Raw genomic sequence first — 19,555 nt, 5'->3', positions numbered from 1 at the left:
TCTCAGCTGTACATGCACGTTTATAAAATAGACAGTGTGCTCATAAAATTCACTGAGGGCAGGTTAGTGTTTAAGTTTTTACATTAGAGGTGCACCAGTACATGGGTCCATATCTTATTTGGCACTGATATAAGGAACATTTACATTATCGGTAATCAGCTTTTTTTGGACTGATGTGATCAATAATGTTGCCAATAAATGCTTGTGCATGTGCACAGCTGCAGCGTGCGTGCAGCCAGGAGTGCATCCTGGCAGCTTGGAGAGTAGTGTCCAGCTGGTAAGCCTGTTGGGGGGGGGGGGGATGAGGAGGGCAGATGGAGGCCCCCACGGTGAGGGGGGGAGTGGAGCAGGGGCAGGCACTGCTCAGCCGGGGTGGGGCAGGGTGTGGGACATAGCCATGGCTTGGCTGGGGGGTGCAAGGGGAGAGGGTAGCTCCTGTCACTGCGTGCACCCTGGGGAAGGCACGACGGGCATGGGCCTACCCAGATCTGTGGGGGGTGGGTTACCACTGTGCGCTTGGGGCCCCAGCCTCTTCCCAGCGCAGGGAGCTGGGCTGGAGGTACGCTCAGGGCAGGGTGGGTGGCAGCAGCGCTGGCAGGGGGGAGTTACAGGAGGCTATGGCAAATTTGGGGCTGGCTGTAGCGTGTCCCCACCCCCCAGTCCCATCCCAGTGCCGCCACCACCACCTGCCCAGCACCCCCACTGGGAAGAGGCTGGGCCCTGAGCACTCAGTGGCAGCCTGTCTTTGCCCTACACATGGCTCTGGGGCACATGCCCCCTGTGCCTCCCCTGAGGCTACACACAGTGGCAGGAGCTGCCACCTCTCCTGCCCCAAGCCCCACTGATAAGCCAGGGCTCCCTACCTCACTGCAAGGACTTCAGTCTGCCCGCTCATGCCCCTTCCCTCCCTCCCCCACAGACCTACTGGCTTTCCAAGCTGCCAGGTTGCATATCAGCAATTGGATTGATATTGGCTGATATAGCTGGTTAAAAATCAGCCATTAGTATTGACCCAAAAAATCTTTATCAGTGCACCCCTAGTTTACACTTATGCCAGAACTTTTGTTTCAAAACTCCAACATAAAAAACACATTTAAACAGTAATGATGACACCAGACCTGCCCACACTAAAGGCAGTCTCATTTCCATCTCCAGTTCTGTCTGGTTAGTTCATTTTTACTATGGTCATGTCCATGCATTACTTCACAGTGCAGCTGTGTATTAGGATTTGCATCTCTGCTTACCCATGTCCGAATCTGCATCGATGGAAAATCTTGTAGCTGCCCCTTGCTGCATAAGTAGGTGCAAGGCATACATTAAAGGCACACATGTAGAGCACCCCAGCAGCACATGGGGCAGTGGAATATAGCATGAAAGTTAGGAAAGGAGAACTGAGCAAATCAATCTCACAGGCATGACCAGAAGGTCTGTTCACACAGCAGAGTACCAGTGGTTGCATGTACCACCCTAGACCCTGGGAAGGGTCTAATTGTCGATATATGATTAAGTATCATCCATAATTATGATGCAGCTTTTACTCTAGCTTTAACATTTTGAAATGTCTGTAATGTTTCCTTTTTGAAACATTTCTAAGTGTTTCACTTGGAAAATTTTCAGTTTGTTATTTTTCTTCATCCAGGAAAGTTATGGGATCTCTATCCTTGGAAGTTTTGAAGATTAGGTTAATGCAATTGGCATGATTTAGTTAGGGATATTACTGCCTTGAGCAGAGGATTGAACTAGATGCCTTCTCAAGGTCCCCTCCAGTCCTACTTTTCTAGAACTGTTGTATGCTTCTGACTGACTATGCCGCCTCTAAATTCTCTGACTAGACAGGCTTTTCAGTTGGCATTTAACAATCTCCTTGAAGCTGCTCCCACAGCTCAACATCGCTTCTGTATGAATGAATATTTGTTCTGGGATCCATAGCAATCTGTGCTAGTATTAAGGCGTCTGGCATGATTCCTGGGAAGCATAAAATCTCAACTGGTGCCAATTCTGGTGTGATTCCAGTACTGTGTTAAACACCGTAGTTGCTGGGAAACCTTCTTGCTCAAATGCTCTAATTAGAATTGAATAGGTTGGCCTCTTTGTGCTGCTTCATGTAATTCAGTGCCACAGGACATGTTGATATGTTATTTAAGTGTAGCGCCTCTATTGAAGGAATGTGTTCCAAGAAATTCCAAGGGATTTTATTGTGCATGCATATGGACTGTAGTATAAAGACGCTTAATCTTGAATTCAGGTTGTTTCAATTGGTAGAGAATTAAACAAAACAGCTCCCTCCCCTCAACTGTAATTCACAGCTACTGACAACAACATTTTACTACTGTATTCTGTAGTTAATTGAGTGTGTCTTTCAAAGGTCACCTTATTTAAAATAAGTACTGTTTCCTTTAATAAAAGGACCAGAAATACTGGTTCTATAAGTGTGTGTGACATGACATCTACTGCATGTCTTATTACTTAACACATCCAAGTTTCTTATTAAGTAAATCATTTATTACTGCAAAACTAGAGGGAATCATTTTCAGTAACTCCTGACAAAAATAATGTGCTCCTTTTTAAAAAGAATATTTGCTTTCAACCAGAACTTACTGAGAAATTCAGAGCACTGCAACTATTAATTTGGTAAAATGCAAAAAGATCAAATGCAAGAGAGATTTTACATGAAGTTGCAAAAGTAGCAGCATGTTCAGACCCAAAGAGACCTCGGAAGTAATACAGTGCTCTTGAACAACCCACTTTTGGTCACCGCTTAGAGCAGCTCTAACTAGTTCTGTTAGAGGTGTGTTCAGCACTTAGTCAACTGTTCTCCTTCCTCCCCCTCATCCCCTGCAAGGCCTTTTCAGCATCATTAAAGGTTTGCAAATGACAATTTCCAGGATCTGTGGCCTCCTAGTGCTTAATATAACCTTTTTTAGCTCAGCCTTCTCATTTAGGAAAGATTGTGATGGTGAAGTTTTTTATATCGATGGACTGATTGCTGCCTCCTGGTTGTTTGCAGTTCCATGTTGGCATAACATCTACATCATTCATCTAATATGATAGAATTAAAGGTCACTTTATTATGTATGGAAGTTGGTATTCAATGTTACATGACCATTTTTTTTCTTACATTGTTAAAGGGTGTACAACAGATGTACTACTTAGTATAGTAAAAAGTAGATGTCAGGTAAACCTCTCTTGTTCTGGTGAATCTATCAATACACTAAGTAGTGCCCTCCAGGTGGGAAGACGGTGAATAATAAAGTGACTTGAATTGACAAACCATTTGAAGAGGGCAGAAGACACTAGAGAGACTGTTCTCCTTCAGCTCTTTGCAATGGGTCCAGTATTGTTGGAATGCAGGCCTCCCTCTTGGAGAGGGGACCACCCAAACTCATACGGTAATTCAGTCATGGAGATTCTGGTGAATCTATTAGAGCTGGTTGATCGGCATTGCTGTCACTAGACTCCCTTGTATCGAAGGCTGTAGTTCCATCACTACAGACTGCGCTGCTTCCCCATGTCATGCTGGTGATGCTGGAGTTGAGAAAATTACTGGTTTGGCAATAACCAGTTTTCTAAAGCACTCTTTTAACCATTTAGAAACAAGTCAGGAAGCAACACATTTAAAGTTTTACTGTATTCTAAATGTCACAGCTCAAAACTTATTCTGTGGGACTGAGAACATGTCTGTATCACTCTGGACACTTGGACCATGCAGTACCATCCCGTCCCCAAGGAAAAGCAGCAGTAGTGTCACCAGCATAATGCTCTTGGAGCTTACTTGCCTATGCTTGGTGCTGCACTAAGCCAACCACACGTGGGAGATGGTGTGCACAGAGTGAGTGTGGAATGTTTCAGTGTAGTGCCCCAACCACCACACACGTAAGCAACACAGCCTATGGGCCTGCTGTCAAGGAACTGATGTATAGAAAAGATTGGTCAAAGTGTCCTTTGGGCACATTTGTTCCTTCCCCAGACCTAAAAGGCAGAAGAATGGTTTCTTAGACACTTTATTATTTGGTTAATAGTGTCGTGAAAAACCTGCTATCCTGAGTGGTGGTTTGTAACCACTGAAAGTGGTCCAATAACCACTAAAGACCCTGTGGAGAATGGTGAGGATGTTAACCTAGTAAGTATTGTTGGAGCATGTAGGAAGATGTAAGTGTTTTTCCCCAAAAGTCCACAGTCTAAACTGGTGATTCCCAAGCAGGGTTCTAGGGCCTGGCCAGTTTTCCCCACCCTCCCCGTAGTGCCCAGGTCCTCTGCAAGGAAGTAAGCATTGTAATAAATAAATTAGTTTTTGAAATGGTGTGCTGTTTAATTTACAACAGTTATGGAGGGCTGTCTCAAATCTGAAAAGGTTGAGAGCTATGAATCCAAATAAATACAAGATGCTGTATGCTGAGGGAGAAGTAATGGTCAGAGATGAAAGGAGGCTGGATGGCTCCTCAAATAATAAGGCAGCAGATAACTCAAATACATTAAATCTTCTAATCCAAGTCACTCTTTATAAATGAAAAAAGCGCCTATCTTCTTATTTTGTAATATATGTTAGGCTGCACAAATGCATTTAAGAGAGCTAAAAATTCCTTAGTTCAGTGTCAGCCAAAAATTTGGCATACCAGTTTTCAGGCCTGTTATGAAGTATATAAAGGAGCATTGGGCTGTGTTCCATATGTGTGTACCCTGCCAGTAACACTGACTGCTGCTCTGGGGATATTTTTTTTTCAGGTCAGCCATGATACCTGCATTCTTCTGTTGTGTTATCACAGAGTCAGTCTGCCATCCCAAAACCTACATTGCACCACCTTTTGTTCATAGCTGAACTGAAAAGGGGCAGGGGCTGTGCTACTTTGTCATCTTCCGATTCCCACTACTAGCATCCCAAAACTGTATTTACATCCCCTTTCTCGCTCCTGACATTCCCATATTCAGTAGCTCTTCCTTGTCAGTAAGATCTTACAAAGAAGAGGAAGCACCCTAGTTGGGCCACAGCCTATCCAGATATCCTAGCATTTGAGTGCAGAAAATTAGTGGCATAGCTGGCAGCACTGCTTTGTTATTGTAACTCAGAGTAAATTTGGCTGAGTTTCTGAACAGTATCTGGGATTTCCAACAACCAAAATACAAGTATTACAGCATGTCAAACATTAATGGAGCATGTGTAGTACCCTCACTCGGACGCTTTGTATTTCCATCTCAACTTTGTCATCTTTTTCCTGGATTCCCCATCCAAAACATCTACTAATAAAAGTCAATCTGTGTTAAATCTAAGTACCTCTTACTAACGCACTGTTTCATTCACTGCAGTGAGGGCCAACCTTTTTGGCAGGCATGCCACACTGGCACTCTGACCCCTTCCACTGCCCCACCTGCTGCTCTGCTTTCTGCTTCCTGTCCTATCTGCTGTATGATATACCCGTGCCACTTGTGGTGTCTGTGTGACAAGTTAGCCATCCCCTGCTCTATGGCATGGGGTGTAATCTCAGTCCCCAAAGGTTTATACATTTAACTTCGGACTGCTGCAAATAAGAATCAATTAATCCAATTCCTTGCAAGTTACAAAGATACCCAATGTGACTTACGACTAGTCTTCTTTCCATAGAGTGAAAAATAAAACTTTTTCTTCAGTGGAGGGTTGCTTGAGGGCACAGAGCTGAAAACTTGCTGTGATTGTTTAATTTCCTGCATGGCTGCAGTTATTTTGCACATGAGTTACATAAGTAAAGGCTGAAGCAATGAATAAGACAAAACAAATGAACAAGTCCAGCTTTAAAATGCTAGTTGCTAGCTGACTAAGCACAGTTGTTGGGCCACCTGGTGACTTAAGAAGGCTTTAGGGCTATTTAATTGTTTCACTATTATACTGCACTGTAAAACCGTATTTATCTTGTTTAGAAAGCAAGCATCTGCTCATATATGCAGATGGCAGAGCATAGCAATTCTGTTGCATAGCACCCCATATCATAACACATTCTTGGGAGGGGTGGAGAGGCGTGGTATAGTGGTGTAAAATCTACAACGCCACAGCCAGCCCCCAAGCAGCCAGTAGATTTAAAAAGCGGTGGTAGCCTCCCTTGCTGTCTGGTGACGACAAAACAGCAAAGGGAATAAGACTTCTTTGAAAGGGAGAGATTTTGTTTTTTTGGTATATTTGATTGTACTGGCATTTAAGTGAAGGATCAGCTTCCTGTAGCAACATTACATCAGAGAGTATTCAAGAGGCAACTACTGTGTAACAGTACACAGAAATTCTTCAAGGTAAATGTGTGGGAATGGGAGAAATTGATTTTAGATTTGTTCAGTGGCTTGCTGACCTCTGCTGGTGAATTTCTTTTGCAGCAGCTTGCTCACAGGGAACTAAGCATTTGGTCTGAGTCAAAAGGCTGAGAAGTGAATACACTTGAGTTGTATTCAGTTATTTTGCTAGCTGTCAGAATGCTAGAAAAATGTCTTAGTGTGGCTGTAGCAGTACTCTGAGCACTGGTGTAGTTGGAAGTTGGAATGAGGAGTGACACAACATGAAAGACTCCTTTTAGAATTAGCTGTATTCCACTATGGTATTGCGTGATCCCTGGGACTTGCTTTCAGTTGCAGTTATGATTATAGATGTGTGAATCAGTGCCCTCTGGAGCTGTTGGGAGTAAAGAGGAGTTGTTGTGCTATTGCTTCTTACTATAAGAGTCAGTATTCTGGCCAGGTGGTGCAGTCCCCAGGTGCTTTGGAAACTGAAAAAAACTTGTGGTTTCAGTAATAGAAAAGAAGTTCCTCCCTCATTTGGTTGTACTCTGGTCATCTTTATCTACTTGCACAACTTGAACTACCATCTTCTACCAGTGTTTTGCAAATCTCCCTTCAGTCCATCTCTGGATCACTTGCCATATCTTTATAGTTGAATGTGTCATTCCTCCAAAAGTCTCTCCCATTTTTCCTGTTGCTGGTAACTACAGCTAATTTCCCTGTCAACCATGCTGGGATCCTAAGAGTATAAGCTTCAGCTCTTCTTTCTACCTCTCCCTCCATGCTCAGCATGTCTGTGTCCAAATCTTATGCGTTCTTCCTATGCACAGTTTCTAAAATACAGCTTTGATTCATGTTCTGAAGTTGCTGCCGTTGTCCAAGTCCTAATCTCCTGTTGCCATTCCTGTAGCTGCCTCCTCATTAATCACCTCCATGCTTACATTCAGACCTTGTTGAGAATATGGCCTCTAAAATCTTCCCTCTTCTCTTTTGCATTGTCAAGTTTTCTATGGGTCAAGATTTTTAAGGCTATACCAGGCTACGCTCACCCTTGTATTTCATCAGCTAATGCTCTTAGTTTTCCTGCAGCCATCTCCATATTCAGTGTCTTTCCTCTGACCTGAACCTCAAGCCTAATTGTTCACTCCATGAAGGAGAGATGAGAGATTTTGGGGGGCATGGTGGGGGATAGGCAGAATTTAGAAGCTGTGCCTGTTATCACCCTACCTCTCTGCTTATATATTTTTATCCCTGTCTGTGCTCTTTCTCTTTTTGTGAATGGTGCATTCTTAAGAGAAAGGACATGAGCCTTTCCATATGTTTATATCAGCACATTTTTAGTATTGTATTTCATTGTGTATAAGTCAACCCCCCATTTTTCTGATCAAAAAAGTTAGGAATTTTGTAGTGTATAAGTCAATCTTAGTTTTTGGATCAGAAATATGAGATCAACTTGTATGCTGTGTTGACCAATATTTTGAGTACCATATTTCACAATTCAAGTCAAGTTTTGAAGCCCAATTTGTAACCCTTAAAACTCAACCTTGACTTATCACCGCCCCCTGCTAGTGGCACTGGGCTCAGTGCTTGGCTGGCTCAACCTAGGTGGTACTGCTCATAAGGGATGGCGCTGTGCCAGCCGAACACTGAGCCTGTCTTCATCCACTTTTAAGCGGTGCCGCTCACTGGGGATGGTGATATGATGTATAAGTTGAGGTTGACTTCTAAGAGTTAAAAATTGGGCTTCAAAACTTGTACAGTGAAATAGAGTGAGGTTTAAGGTCTGTCTGGAGTTTAGGTGCTAGTGTGGTCAAGCATACTGATTTATGTAGCCATTGAATGAAAGGGCATTAAGTGTTTAGTGTCATGTTTGACTACCTTTAACTCCACAACCCAAATTACCAGTACCCACTTACAGTTGGGCCTACCAGAGGGCAACTTGAGGTGCAGATCTGCAGTTAGGCTTGAATTTGTGACCCTGGATTAATAGTGAGGTGCTTAATCTTCTTTACCAGTGCACCTGTTCTTTATTTTGAGTAGCTCAAATAGTAAATATTCACTGGTGATCAGTATAAAATACCGAATAGAAGTGAACCATTCTGTTGGGCAGTACCTGATCAGTACCGAGGTTTGACTTTTTTCAGAGACTTGTGATGACAGTTTGCTTTGAACATTGCTTATGTCCTGAAGATTTTCCTTCAGCTTATTTTCTAAAGATTTTCCTTTCTTTTCAGGATATTCACATTGTATAGCAAATCTTTGCCACTAGACTTGGCATGTCGTGTCTGGGACGTGTTCTGCCGTGATGGAGAGGAGTTCCTTTTCCGTACGGCCTTGGGAATACTAAAACTTTTTGAAGATATTTTGACCAAAATGGACTTCATTCATATAGCTCAATTCCTAACAAAGTTACCAGAGGATTTGCCTTCAGAAGAATTCTTCACCTCTATTGCTGCAATTCAGATACAAAGCAGAAACAAAAAGTGGGCTCAGGTAAAGAGCATTTGAATATCTGCCTCCTTTAACCAGTGAATCTTCAGATGCAGGAAGGATTGAACATGTAGGAGTACAAAGAGCGCACGTTACAGTTGGGTGAGGCTGAGGAATCTGCAGGTCATTCTGTGATGCTGGCAGGCAGCTAGTCAGGAAAAGGGCTGCCCTGAGCATTTTTCCCCCTGGGAAACTGGTGGTGCATAGTAGTCAATAGATGGTTGTAATAGATCCCAGCTTGAACAGCAGTGGTGTCATAATTTTTATTTCTTTCTCCTACTAAGGAGGCTAAAGAAGACTCAAACTCAGTGTTACAACTTTTCAGTTAAACAACAGACCTTTGTGACAGAAGTTGATGGCTGAATTCTGTAGGAATTTTCCTCATTGATACTACTTGTCAAACTGCCAAATCAGTCAAATATGGCAAAGCAAATCTTGCTTTCTAAATATATCTACATGGAGATGGGAGTTAAGGCTACATTAAAAAAGAATTGGGTGTTGTGATGCTGAACATTTCAACACCTATTTTTTTTGGTGCCTGGCTTCTTGAGTCCATAGCTCTTGAGTTAGGCATCTAAACTCTGTACAGTGTAGGAGTGAAGTTAAGTGCTTCAAACCGAGATTCACAACATCCAGCACACCATGTGGGATGCTGCTGAGAGGTGCGTGTCTTTCCTTCCCTTAGGGACTCGGGTTCCTGAGCTGTAGCAAGTGCCTTGATTCATAGCCCCAGATTGTGGAATTAGGCACCTGAGTTATTCCTTTCAGAAATGGGATGTCATTCACTGTACCTTTAATGGAGGAAGTGGTGCTTCCCCAAGTCCTAGGAGACTCATCCATGAAGTGGAAAACCTGGATGCTGTGCACTCCTGCCTGAACAGATTCTAACTTGCATCTACCACTCCTTGAAGAGTTACCTGCTCATTGACTGTTCTTGAGGGAAAACACTTCCCCATCCTTCCTCTTGAAGTTGTGCCCCTTGACAAAAAAAAAAGAAAAAGAGGTAAAGAGTGAGAGAGACAGACAGGACAAGCCTTGTGGTTAGGACACTCAACCATGAGTGAGGAGTAGTTCTGTGTCTCAGTCCCTGTTCTGAGGGTTTAATGCAGGGGCTCCTCAAGTGTAGCCCACAGGCCACACACAGTCTAAGAAGTGTTTGTATGCAGTCCACAAAGGGACTTTTTAGCGGTGGCCATCCTCAACAGAACCAGCTGATCAGCAAGGCTGGAGCTATTGACTCTATTCAGTGGTAATTAATTGGCAAACCTGAGCACTGTGATCCACTGTTAAGGATGTTTTGAATGGTTTGGGAGATGCTCAGTTACATCTACCCTGATGCCTTTTATTGGCAAGGGAAGTTGACTGTGTAAAAGTCCAACTCAGGTTTGAATTAAGCTCTTGCTGATATTGGATTCTTCTTATTGTAACTTTGTGTATATATAAAGCATGTGACATAATATCTATTGCACAAAGATACTGCATTGGAGTTTCACTTTGTTGTCCCTAGTGTGATGTCCCACCTTTAAGCAGTCCTGCATGAACAAAAGTTTGTGAATCCCTGGTTTGATATAAAATGTATTTGTGTATCTGGAGTGCCTTACCCAAACTTTAAGGGCACTTAATTGGCACACGTTGGAGCAGACTGGAAAATGCTAATTAGCGCAGTCCAGCAGCCTCAGCATCTCGCATATTCAGCATCCCTGCGATTCAAAATGGCAGCAAGGTGCTCTAACAAAAGCTTGTCAAATGAGCTTTAGTTAAAGCTCACCCACCACTATTTTGAAGCACAGGATGCTGAATACGTGAGACTCTACGGGCACTTTAAGTAGCTCCTGAGAGCCACTCTGATTAAAGGGCCCCCACCCCAGAACATGTCTAAAGATGCCCTGAGAGCCCAGGTGGGCAGAGGATGTCTTGACTGGAATGATATATTAGAAACAGTTGTCCTGCGACAGATCCCAGTTGATAAACGACTGGCTAACCTGAGTCAGAAGACTCTTCAGATAGAGGTGAAGTGACTTGACCAAGGCAGTGTCATTTGCGTCTTGACTGGAGAGCTTATTAGCTCTGGCTTGTAGTGTTTTATTTGCTGTAGTTATTGGGATTTATTCTGCTAATATATTTTCCCCCAGGCATCTTTTGGCAGCAGTAGATTTTACATTGCAACTGGGGATGGAAGTTGAGAACCCAACACCTAGGCTGTGGTAGTGTATATTTCCTTTTTAGCTTAGATTGTTTTATATATCTTAGTGGCCAAAAGTCTTGTCATGTTAACTGTTCCAGGACTGTCATTCAGTGCAAAGGAATTTTTTAAAGTCTGGATATAATATTTTTATTTATATAAAAATAATTAAAATCTATGAATATAAATAAAATATTCTTAAAGCCACCTTGCTTGAAAGTAATTGGGGAAACTCCTGCCTAGCTGAGTGCATTGTAGCTGTTCTTGTGGTAGGAGACACTTTTTAACCTTATGCTCCCTTTTTAAAATACCTCAGGTACTGACTGCATTGCAGAAAGACAACCGGGAAATGGAGAAAGGAAGCCCTTCACTCAAACGCTGAAAACTACAGCTGCTTCAAACTGATGCCCAGGGGAAAAAAATTTGAATGGCAAACGGACTGAGTACAGCTTGACATACGTGGAGCTGCATCAAAGTGTTTCAGAGTTTTGCTTGGCATTGGAGATGATGGCCTTAACAGAAAACAAAATAAGGGAAAGGGACCTATTTTAAATAACGAAACCAAGGCCTAGCCTAAAGAAGCTCAGTAGAATGTGTGGGGACAGCATTACACATTCTACACTTTTAACGAAGGCAGTGAACCCAAACCATTTTAAGTTTTCCTTTTTCATTTCAATGATTGTTTTAAAATACTGGCCATTGATCATGCTTTGAAATCTGTTCCCCTAGTTTGATCCTTAGCCAGAATATACATCCCATATCCAAGAGTTTAACTAGATCTGGATCTCCAATACCTGGTGCTGGTATTTATAGTTAAGCAGGGTGAGGACCACTTCTTGAGAAATGATTCCTGTTTTTAAAGGCTTTAGGCCCCATTTACCAAAGATATCATTAGATTAAAAATAGAACTACATTCCATTCACTGACAAAAATGGTAAGTAGAAAATATACTTGACTAAGAAGGATGAAGTCAGACTTTTAGTACAGCAGCAGAGACCATTTTTAAGATGACTTTCAATAGTGTTTTCCAATTTGGATACACTGGGGAAGTGCTAAATTTAATCCCACTGAATTACTTGTGTTCATCAAGGTGTAATCCTTGGCATTACAATAATATTGCTCTGTGTGGGTTCAATTCCATTTCCGTTTTAATAGCAGGTACAGTGCTCCTAAATGGCAACAATCAAATGAGGTTTAGTAAGGAATGTCAAATGTAAACAGTAACAGGACAAGTAACATGAATCAATCCACCTAGCTGTTTTAAGACCAGCCTGGAACACACTGTAATACACTTAAGTTTGGAGACCGCAAACTTCAATTACATATTTTCGTTATACAGTTAAAATTTTCTGCCTTCAACTTAATGTTTGATTGTAAATCATAAGTGCCCATGCTGTATGTTTTCCACTTTACAAGGAAGTGTATCGCATTATGTGCTTTATAAATAGTATGAGTTGCAGCTCTGAAAAGGGAAACTAACTGAAGCAATATACGTTTGATAGAGTAAATGGGAATCCTGAACTCTCCAGGCTTGTATCTTCTGTTTAACATCATCCTTCAGTCTGTTCTCTAAGCTGATTTTGTTTTAGTGTTGTCTGAAACAAATATGAATTAGGGGAAACTAAAATTAACATTGGGTTAAAATGGAAGTGTATTTGCACACTCTTGCATTCCAAGTACATACAGCATTTAATGTCAAATGACCACATTATACATGCAAATTATTATTAATCTCCTTATATGGTATTTTGACTATAATATTTAAGAAGGCTTACCATGACTTGTCTGTGTTAAGTGTTTCAGAACTCCTGATCACAGAGAATATGTAATGCAAATGCAGCTTGCAAGTCTGTTACCTCTTTGGCCTCTTTCCCTTCCTTCCCTGTGCACCCAGTGTAATTGGTTAGTTAGTTTGTTTTTGATACTGACCTTTAATTTCTTCAGTAAGGGAGTGACTTAGTAATTTTTTTGTGAAGATAAGCAATTGGGCATAGATGTGGTAATGTTTCCATTCCCTCATCTGAAATTGCTTAGCTTTGGTCCTCCTGTGATTGGTACTCACGTTACGTGCTTTTAAGTGCAATAGAAAGCTGGAAGGTCAGTCGCTATTGATTGACATTAATACCTTTTAAATACCACAAATATGCCTTTACATGAAGGTGTAGAGAGGCCTAACATCCAAAACATTTGCACTATACTCTTACATGACTTACTAAACTTACTCAGACCAATGTTTTCCTTCGTGTACGTTCAATTAGATGGTACCGTAGCTAGCTTTGAGACCTGTAACTTGGTTTTCATCACAATTTAGTGCCCATTTCCTAGTAAACCAAGTCTTCTGTGATATGGCTCAGTCATCTTGCAAGAATGCATTCTTTAGCCATGGTATTTTTGCAGCAATCCTTGATCTGTTTTTTTTTCCTCCCTTCCCAATATTGTTGAATGTAACTCTGAAAATGGGCGTGGTGGTCAGAAAAAGGCCTGCTGCAGCACTCGTGCACTGTTTGTGACTGGCAGATGTAATTATTTTTGTTCTGTTGGGTTTTTTCCTGTTCTTTGAGGATGTATATATTTTTGAATTGTTTTCTTTGTGTACATATGGTCTGTTCTTTATGTAATGAAGAAAAGCAATGCAATAAGGAGCTTTGCACAGTTCGTTTAAAAACTGCATTTGGAAAATCTTTTTCACCTGCCTAAAGATGCAATTGTTTAAACTTTTCAGTAGACTTGATTTGAAAATATGCTTGAATTTTGATAAAAAAAACAAAACAAAAAACCCAATATATTAAGATGTGTAGTAATAGCATAGGATTGCTTACCACTACAGCTTTTTTTAAGTTTCTGACAGTATACCAAATCTTGTTAATTAGCAAGTAAGGAAGAATTCCATAATAAATTCAGGGATTACATCACCCATTTTGCTAACTTGCTTTTGTTGTTTGAGCATTCAAGGGTACATGTGAGACAATGCATGAGATTTCTTCCCCTCATTTGGCACATGTCTGCATCACATCAGAGCTGTTCTCTCCCTTCTCTCTCCATGGGTTTAAAGTAGACTTAAAATGCTGCAATATTTCAGAAGCCTGCAATTTTCACTTTACATGCAGCAAATTGGAGAAACTAGACTTCAACCAGGTTTGATATTTTTGTGCAACCTGCACTTTATAATAAAAACATTTTGTATCTTCAATCAGTAGTAGCTAAAAGTATCATTTAGAAAAGAATTTCATTTTAAAGGGTACTTTATAACGGCGTATATTTTTGGATGTTTTAAATACTAGAACATGTAGAAGCCCATTGATACACCGTCTGTATATCATGTTCAGATTGTTTTTATGTAGTTATCAGTTTGTTTTGTTTAGGTAAGTGTATCAAGCTGGAACTTTTTTGAACTGTAAATATATGGTTTTATTAAATAAAGTCATGTAAAGTTACCTTAATCACGTGGTGCCAGTGTCATCCGAAACTAAGTTCCTGAATTTCTGTAGGCTTCTGTTTTCAGTTTGAGTTTTATTTTCAATGTGGCATTTTAGAAGCTTTTAGTTCCAAAAAGATACCCCAAATGGTTTAATTAATGGCTTTCACATCTCTGCCTATAATTAGGGGTCTACCTAACTTGAGGAGGTGGCTGGCCAATTTCACGGGCAGATTCTGGGGCTGGCTCCCATTTTCGTGGGCCCTGTGTGGCCAAAGGGTCCTTGTGGTCCCACCCCTCGCTGCTGTTGCGTTGCAAGGGCTGTTCATAATGCAGCCCCACCCCTTGCTACCAATTGGTGTAGTGGGCATGGCTGCACAACAGGCAGCCCTCTCAGCCAATCAACAGCAAGGGGTGGAGGCAGTAGCCCTTCATGGGGCTGCAGTGCCACTTTATTTTCAGTAATTTTTTTTTGCAGTGACCCCGCCAGAATTGCAAAGTCCACCAGTTTTCACGGAGCCCGCCCAATTTCATATGTTCTGCAAAAATTGTGCAATCGCGAATTCAGAAGGGCCCTACCCATAATTCTTGCCTAAATAGGACCCACTTCAGAGGGTAGGAGGGAGGGAGTGTTTATAAAATGACTTGGCATGTTAATACTTTACGTCCCCTTTTGAAGCTCTGATTTAAGTGCATTTCATATAAACTTTGCTGACAAAAGGCCTGCATTTTTTTATGGTCCTGCCACAAAAAGCAGGTAAGATCTAGTATGTGTCCTGCCATATATATCATGACTATGGGACTTGCACCTCCCACCTTCTTCCCTTTGTTCTCTTCCATAATAGAATTCTGATGGTCACAGGTATTCATTTGTGGCTGCTATGTGGAAGGGTTTTTTGTTTCAACAATTTGTATTAGCGGATGGTTATGTATAGCATATGTGTACAATTGTCCCCATCTTTGTCTTCAGTAGACGTGTAAGAATTTGCTGCCAACACAGTAGTTGGGTTTTATATAACCAACATGAACTGATGATCTAGGGAGCACAGACATTACCTAAAGAAAGGAGTGCAAGTCAGCATGAATCAAATATCTATGTATAGTGGTCTTTCTGTTTTCAGTGTTTTGAATGAACCATTTCACTTCTTATTGGGGTCTTTTATGGGTTAAAACCTAAAATCAGAAGCCTTTTTATTGGGAGAAGTCTTCCAAATATGTTGACAAAGAATGCTATCCGCATCCACTGAATCAAATAGGAACTATACATTTGCAAACACTACAGAGAGTTTTTTGTTTTGTTTTGTTTTTAACTGGCTTTATTTTTCCTTGCCCTCTGGTTGATATAATCTCAGTTTGCTGGAAAGTACTGGTGGAGGAAGGGAAGCTTTCCTTTTTCTTAGCTACCACATGTTTACACAGAGCTTGTGAAGAAAGAGGATTTTAACCTCTTTTGACTTGTGCCATGATGTTATTTTTTTCCCCACAGAAGAGGGATAAGGGTTTTGCATTTATTGATCCCCTGGCATCACCTCATAATTTACAATTAATCTCTTAGGAGGATTTAGAAGGGCACAAAGTTGCAATGATTTTGTCACTATTGACAAAAAGGAAATACCTAGAAAGGTACATGAGGATTTAGTAAATGTTTCTAATTTGGGGGGAGTTTTTGGGTGTGTACCTGTGCACGCACACATGCCCAAATTATGTACAAACTCAAAGAGTAAAGAGCAAATGCCAGCACAGAGGAATTTTCCAGGAAAGCTCTTTCCTGCTGTCCCCATCACTTGTCATTTCCCATGGTTGTAAAAACAACAGGAATGTTAGCCCTTGATCTTTAGTCTATTAAAGTAAACAGCTTATGGGAAACTTTTATATTTTTTAAATTTCTTTTTAGTCTCAAAGAATAATGTAGGTTGCTTTATTGAAGAGAAAATCCAACTATCCTGGCAAGGCGTTGGGACCGAAGTTAAACTGGTTCAGTGAGTAGGAGTAAGTTTGCTACTCTGTTTGGAATTGGGAGAGTCGCACAAAATGTGGTTTCTCTTCACAAGTAGTATGGAAGAGGGCATAGGGATAAAACTACAAGTTGATCATTACATGAGAAAAAGTAGATGGGGCAATTCTGGTTCAAGGAATCTTTTACTTGTATTGTTACACCTTTTACCAAAATGGAAAAACAAACAAGTGCTTCACTTGCACAAGACTACTCTTTTTTTTTTTTTTTTTAAGACAGGGTTACCTGGGCCACATCTGGCTTGCAGAGCCAGATCATATGGCTCACAGCCTTGATGGGGGTGAGGGAAGACCTTCTCATGGCTGCAGCCAAGCACCTGGATGTGAGCTGCCATGCTGCTGAGGCTCCAGCACTGAGAGATGAAGCCTGGCACTCTGGCTTGTTTCCATGCCAGCCAAGCACTCATGACACCAGCTTCTTCCCATGCTGATGCTGGGGCTCTGGTGCCATGACTCTTGCCCAGGCATTTGGCTGCAGCCACAGGGTTCCAGCAGCACAGCTGTCATTGGCTTAGCTGCCAGGAACCCAGGAGAGACAGACAGTGCTAGAGCCCTAGCAGTACTGCAGAAAGCAGCCCAGGTCTGCAACTTGTTCCTGCAGCAGCGAAGTGCCCAGGCAAAAGTTGCAATCCTAGAGCCAAGCCCTAGCAGCATGGCAGTAAGAAGCCCGATACTGTAGCTTGTTCCCATGGTAGCAGCCAAGTACCCAGCCTCTTCTCACCAGGTCCTGAACTAGCATGGTCAGGGGGAGGTCCTGTGGGCCTGATTCAGTCTGCAGGGGCAGCCCTGCACCACTGATCCAGCCTGCAGGGCTAGATGCTTTTGACAATTCTGATTTAAGGTAATTTTCTTCTTGTACTGACTAGCGATGGGTACAAAGCTATTAACTGCAATAAAATGTATTTTAAGTAACACCCTACTCTTCAAACTACCTCCATACTACTGCAGGTTTAGCAGTTATTTGTATGTACCGAATCTTGACTAAGTGTGACTTGTGTGTTTTACTGCATCTTTTAACTATTCTTTAAAAAACGTGGCTCTTCCGCAGCATCCGGTCAAATCAAATTCTAAGAGGAGGCAAGGCAAGACTTAATGGACCATATTGTCAATGCTAACCCCATGTGGGATGGCTTAATAATAATAAGCCTCATGCTCACAGTAATGAACTGACCAGCTTCTTTGTTACAGACTGAATTCTGCCCTCTTGCATCCATTTTTAGTTGTGATACCAATATTTTAAGTGAAGTGGTTCAAAAAAAATAAACCCCATAAAAAATCTACCATAGAGATCATTTGGAGAAACAAACAAGTGTAAGCCACTGTTCCAAGCTTCTTAGTGCCATGTACTCTTCTCATTGCCACTAATTTGGCCAATGCATTTCAAGACAAGTTTGTGTGCTCATTTTTAGGACATGGGATAGTAATGATGGTATTTTTGTTTTTTATTTTGTAATTGGAATGTTATAACCTCCGGTCTATCATTTCTCAGAAGACTTTCAGGTATGTTAAATATGTAGCTGAAATTAGATAATGATTAATGAATCAGAGCTTGTGGAATTTAAATTCTCCACTGATTTAATTTCTTAGCTAAGTCACCATGACTACTGGGTTTGAAATTTTAAGTTCAACTACAAAATATTGTATTTTTAGTGTTGCGTTTTGTAGGGGCCTTAAGTGTCAAATCATTCTTTACCTTTCTTTATTCCTTAATCAGAACACCAAAGAAAAACAATTTGTGTAATGCACGTTTATAGCTTTAGAAATAGCTTTAAAAATTCAGTATTTTAAAAAATGTGCTTAAAGACCAGGTGAGTATGCTGAGTTTCCAAAAAAGAAACTGAAACTGCAGAGGCCAACAACATATGTTAATGGCAGAACCAGAAGAACTTTAGGTTGATTCGGTCTTTGCCAGGGGTTACAATGTCAGGTGTTTAGTTAAGTGTGAAAATACTTCATTAAAAAAGGGCCAAATGTGCTTGGTTTCTTCAAGGGCCATTTGATAGGCATAACTGTATGGCAGTCTCCTGCACAATAAATAGTAGTAAACATGCTATAGAAAGGAGATTATTTTCCAGTAAAATATTTAGTTTATCCCCTTGCCGATACAAAAAAAAAATATTTGGTATTTCCCAGTACTTTTATTTCTACCCCCTCCACCCCCGGATTTGGTGTCTCTAAAGATCTCGTCTCCCTCTGGTATCTTCACGGCGATAGAAAGGATTTGGCTTCCTCAATTTTTTTCTTGATTCCCTTGCAGGCAATGGTGAGACCAGCATGGTGCTGTTTCAGGTTCTCCAGCCGCTGATTCAGCACCTGAGCAGCATCCACCTTGTTCTCAAAGTCCTGCAGCAGCACCTCATTCCCCAGCAAGCCACACTTCTGCTGCAGCCTCTGATTGTCTGCCCGTAAACGATCCCTGGCCTGCTTGGTTTTGGTCAGCACATCTCTCTTTTGCGCCAGCACTGCCTCGATCTGCAGCAGCTCGACCTTCTTCTCCTGGTTCTCGGCTTCCACGAACTGCAGCTTCTCTTTGAGCTGTGTCAAGACTTGCACTGTGGTGGTGACTTTTTTCCTAAGCTTCAGCAGCTCCTCATTGCGTTCGTCCACCTTCTCGTTGTAGGTCTGGTTCTCAATCTTCAACTGCTCGAAGTCGATGAGGTGCAGCCCCTCAGCCAGCTCTTCCTGGGTCTTCAGTCTTGCTTCCAGCTGCTCAATCTTATGCTTCAGCTTGATGTTCTCTAGGCGTACCTGGAAGGGTGGGAGTGGGCAGAAAGGCATGAGCATTTCCTGGCCACCTCACGCACCCCAACTACTGACAGAAAAGTACAGTAACGTGACCTTTCTAGGAGTTGCTGAAGCGCTGGCTACGGTATTTCCTGGCATCCTTACGCACCCCAACTACTGCCAGGACAATATGGCAGTATGACTTTTGTTCCTTCCTGCCCAGGAGCTGGTGGAGTGCTTGCTACTGTATTTCTTGGTGTACTCACGCATCCCAACTACTGACAGGACAATAATGTGCCCTGCTGTCCTTCCTGCCCAGGAGCTCGGGGCACTCGCTCCCGTATTTCCTGGTGTACACACGCACTTCAACTAGTGACAGGACAATACGGTAACGCAAAGCCCCTCTCCCCTGCGCCGCCTCACCTGGCTGATCATCTCGTCCTTGCGCTGCTCGGCGGCCTGCAGGCGCTCCAGCTCGGCCCGCTCCCCGCCCGGCCGCC

General features: G+C 42.0%; 2 protein-coding genes and 1 long non-coding RNA gene across 11 annotated transcripts in view; 1 reads left to right on the top strand and 2 right to left on the bottom strand.

Annotated features, from left to right (window-relative positions):
• Nucleotides 1-15,766, top strand: part of TBC1D14 (TBC1 domain family member 14) — a 115,236-nt gene extending 99,470 nt beyond the window's left edge. For 8 of the 9 annotated variants that reach the window (XM_019553051.1, XM_019553053.1, XM_019553049.1 and 5 more), the window contains 2 exons: nucleotides 8,466-8,724; nucleotides 11,220-14,343. In XM_019553051.1, the coding sequence (XP_019408596.1) occupies nucleotides 8,466-8,724; nucleotides 11,220-11,285 (325 nt within the window). In that variant the 3' untranslated portion in view covers nucleotides 11,286-14,343. Of the gene's footprint in view, nucleotides 1-8,465; nucleotides 8,725-11,219; nucleotides 14,344-14,796 lie in introns of those variants that run through there. The other variant, XM_019553054.1, reaches the window with a different exon arrangement.
• On the bottom strand, nucleotides 2,100-8,459 carry LOC109322148. The gene is made up of 2 exons (XR_002104323.1): nucleotides 5,577-8,459; nucleotides 2,100-3,969 (listed from the first exon to the last, which is right to left on the bottom strand). It is a non-coding gene; the product is annotated as an uncharacterized LOC109322148 (long non-coding RNA).
• Nucleotides 15,767-17,519: 1,753 nt separating the features above from the next.
• The window catches only part of CCDC96 (coiled-coil domain containing 96), a 2,571-nt gene continuing 535 nt past the window's right edge, over nucleotides 17,520-19,555 (bottom strand). Inside the window, exons 2-3 of the mRNA XM_019552567.1 lie at nucleotides 19,479-19,547; nucleotides 17,520-19,079 (exon numbers count right to left, since the gene is read on the bottom strand). Of these exons, the coding sequence (XP_019408112.1) occupies nucleotides 18,534-19,079; nucleotides 19,479-19,547 (615 nt within the window). The 3' untranslated portion in view covers nucleotides 17,520-18,533. The remainder of the gene's footprint in view (nucleotides 19,080-19,478; nucleotides 19,548-19,555) is intronic.

Source organism: Crocodylus porosus, unplaced genomic scaffold (assembly GCF_001723895.1).
Source record: "Crocodylus porosus isolate Cpor-Errol unplaced genomic scaffold, CroPor_comp1, whole genome shotgun sequence".
Lineage (NCBI taxonomy): Eukaryota > Metazoa > Chordata > Crocodylia > Crocodylidae > Crocodylus > Crocodylus porosus.
This window is presented reverse-complemented; position numbering and strand designations above follow the sequence as displayed.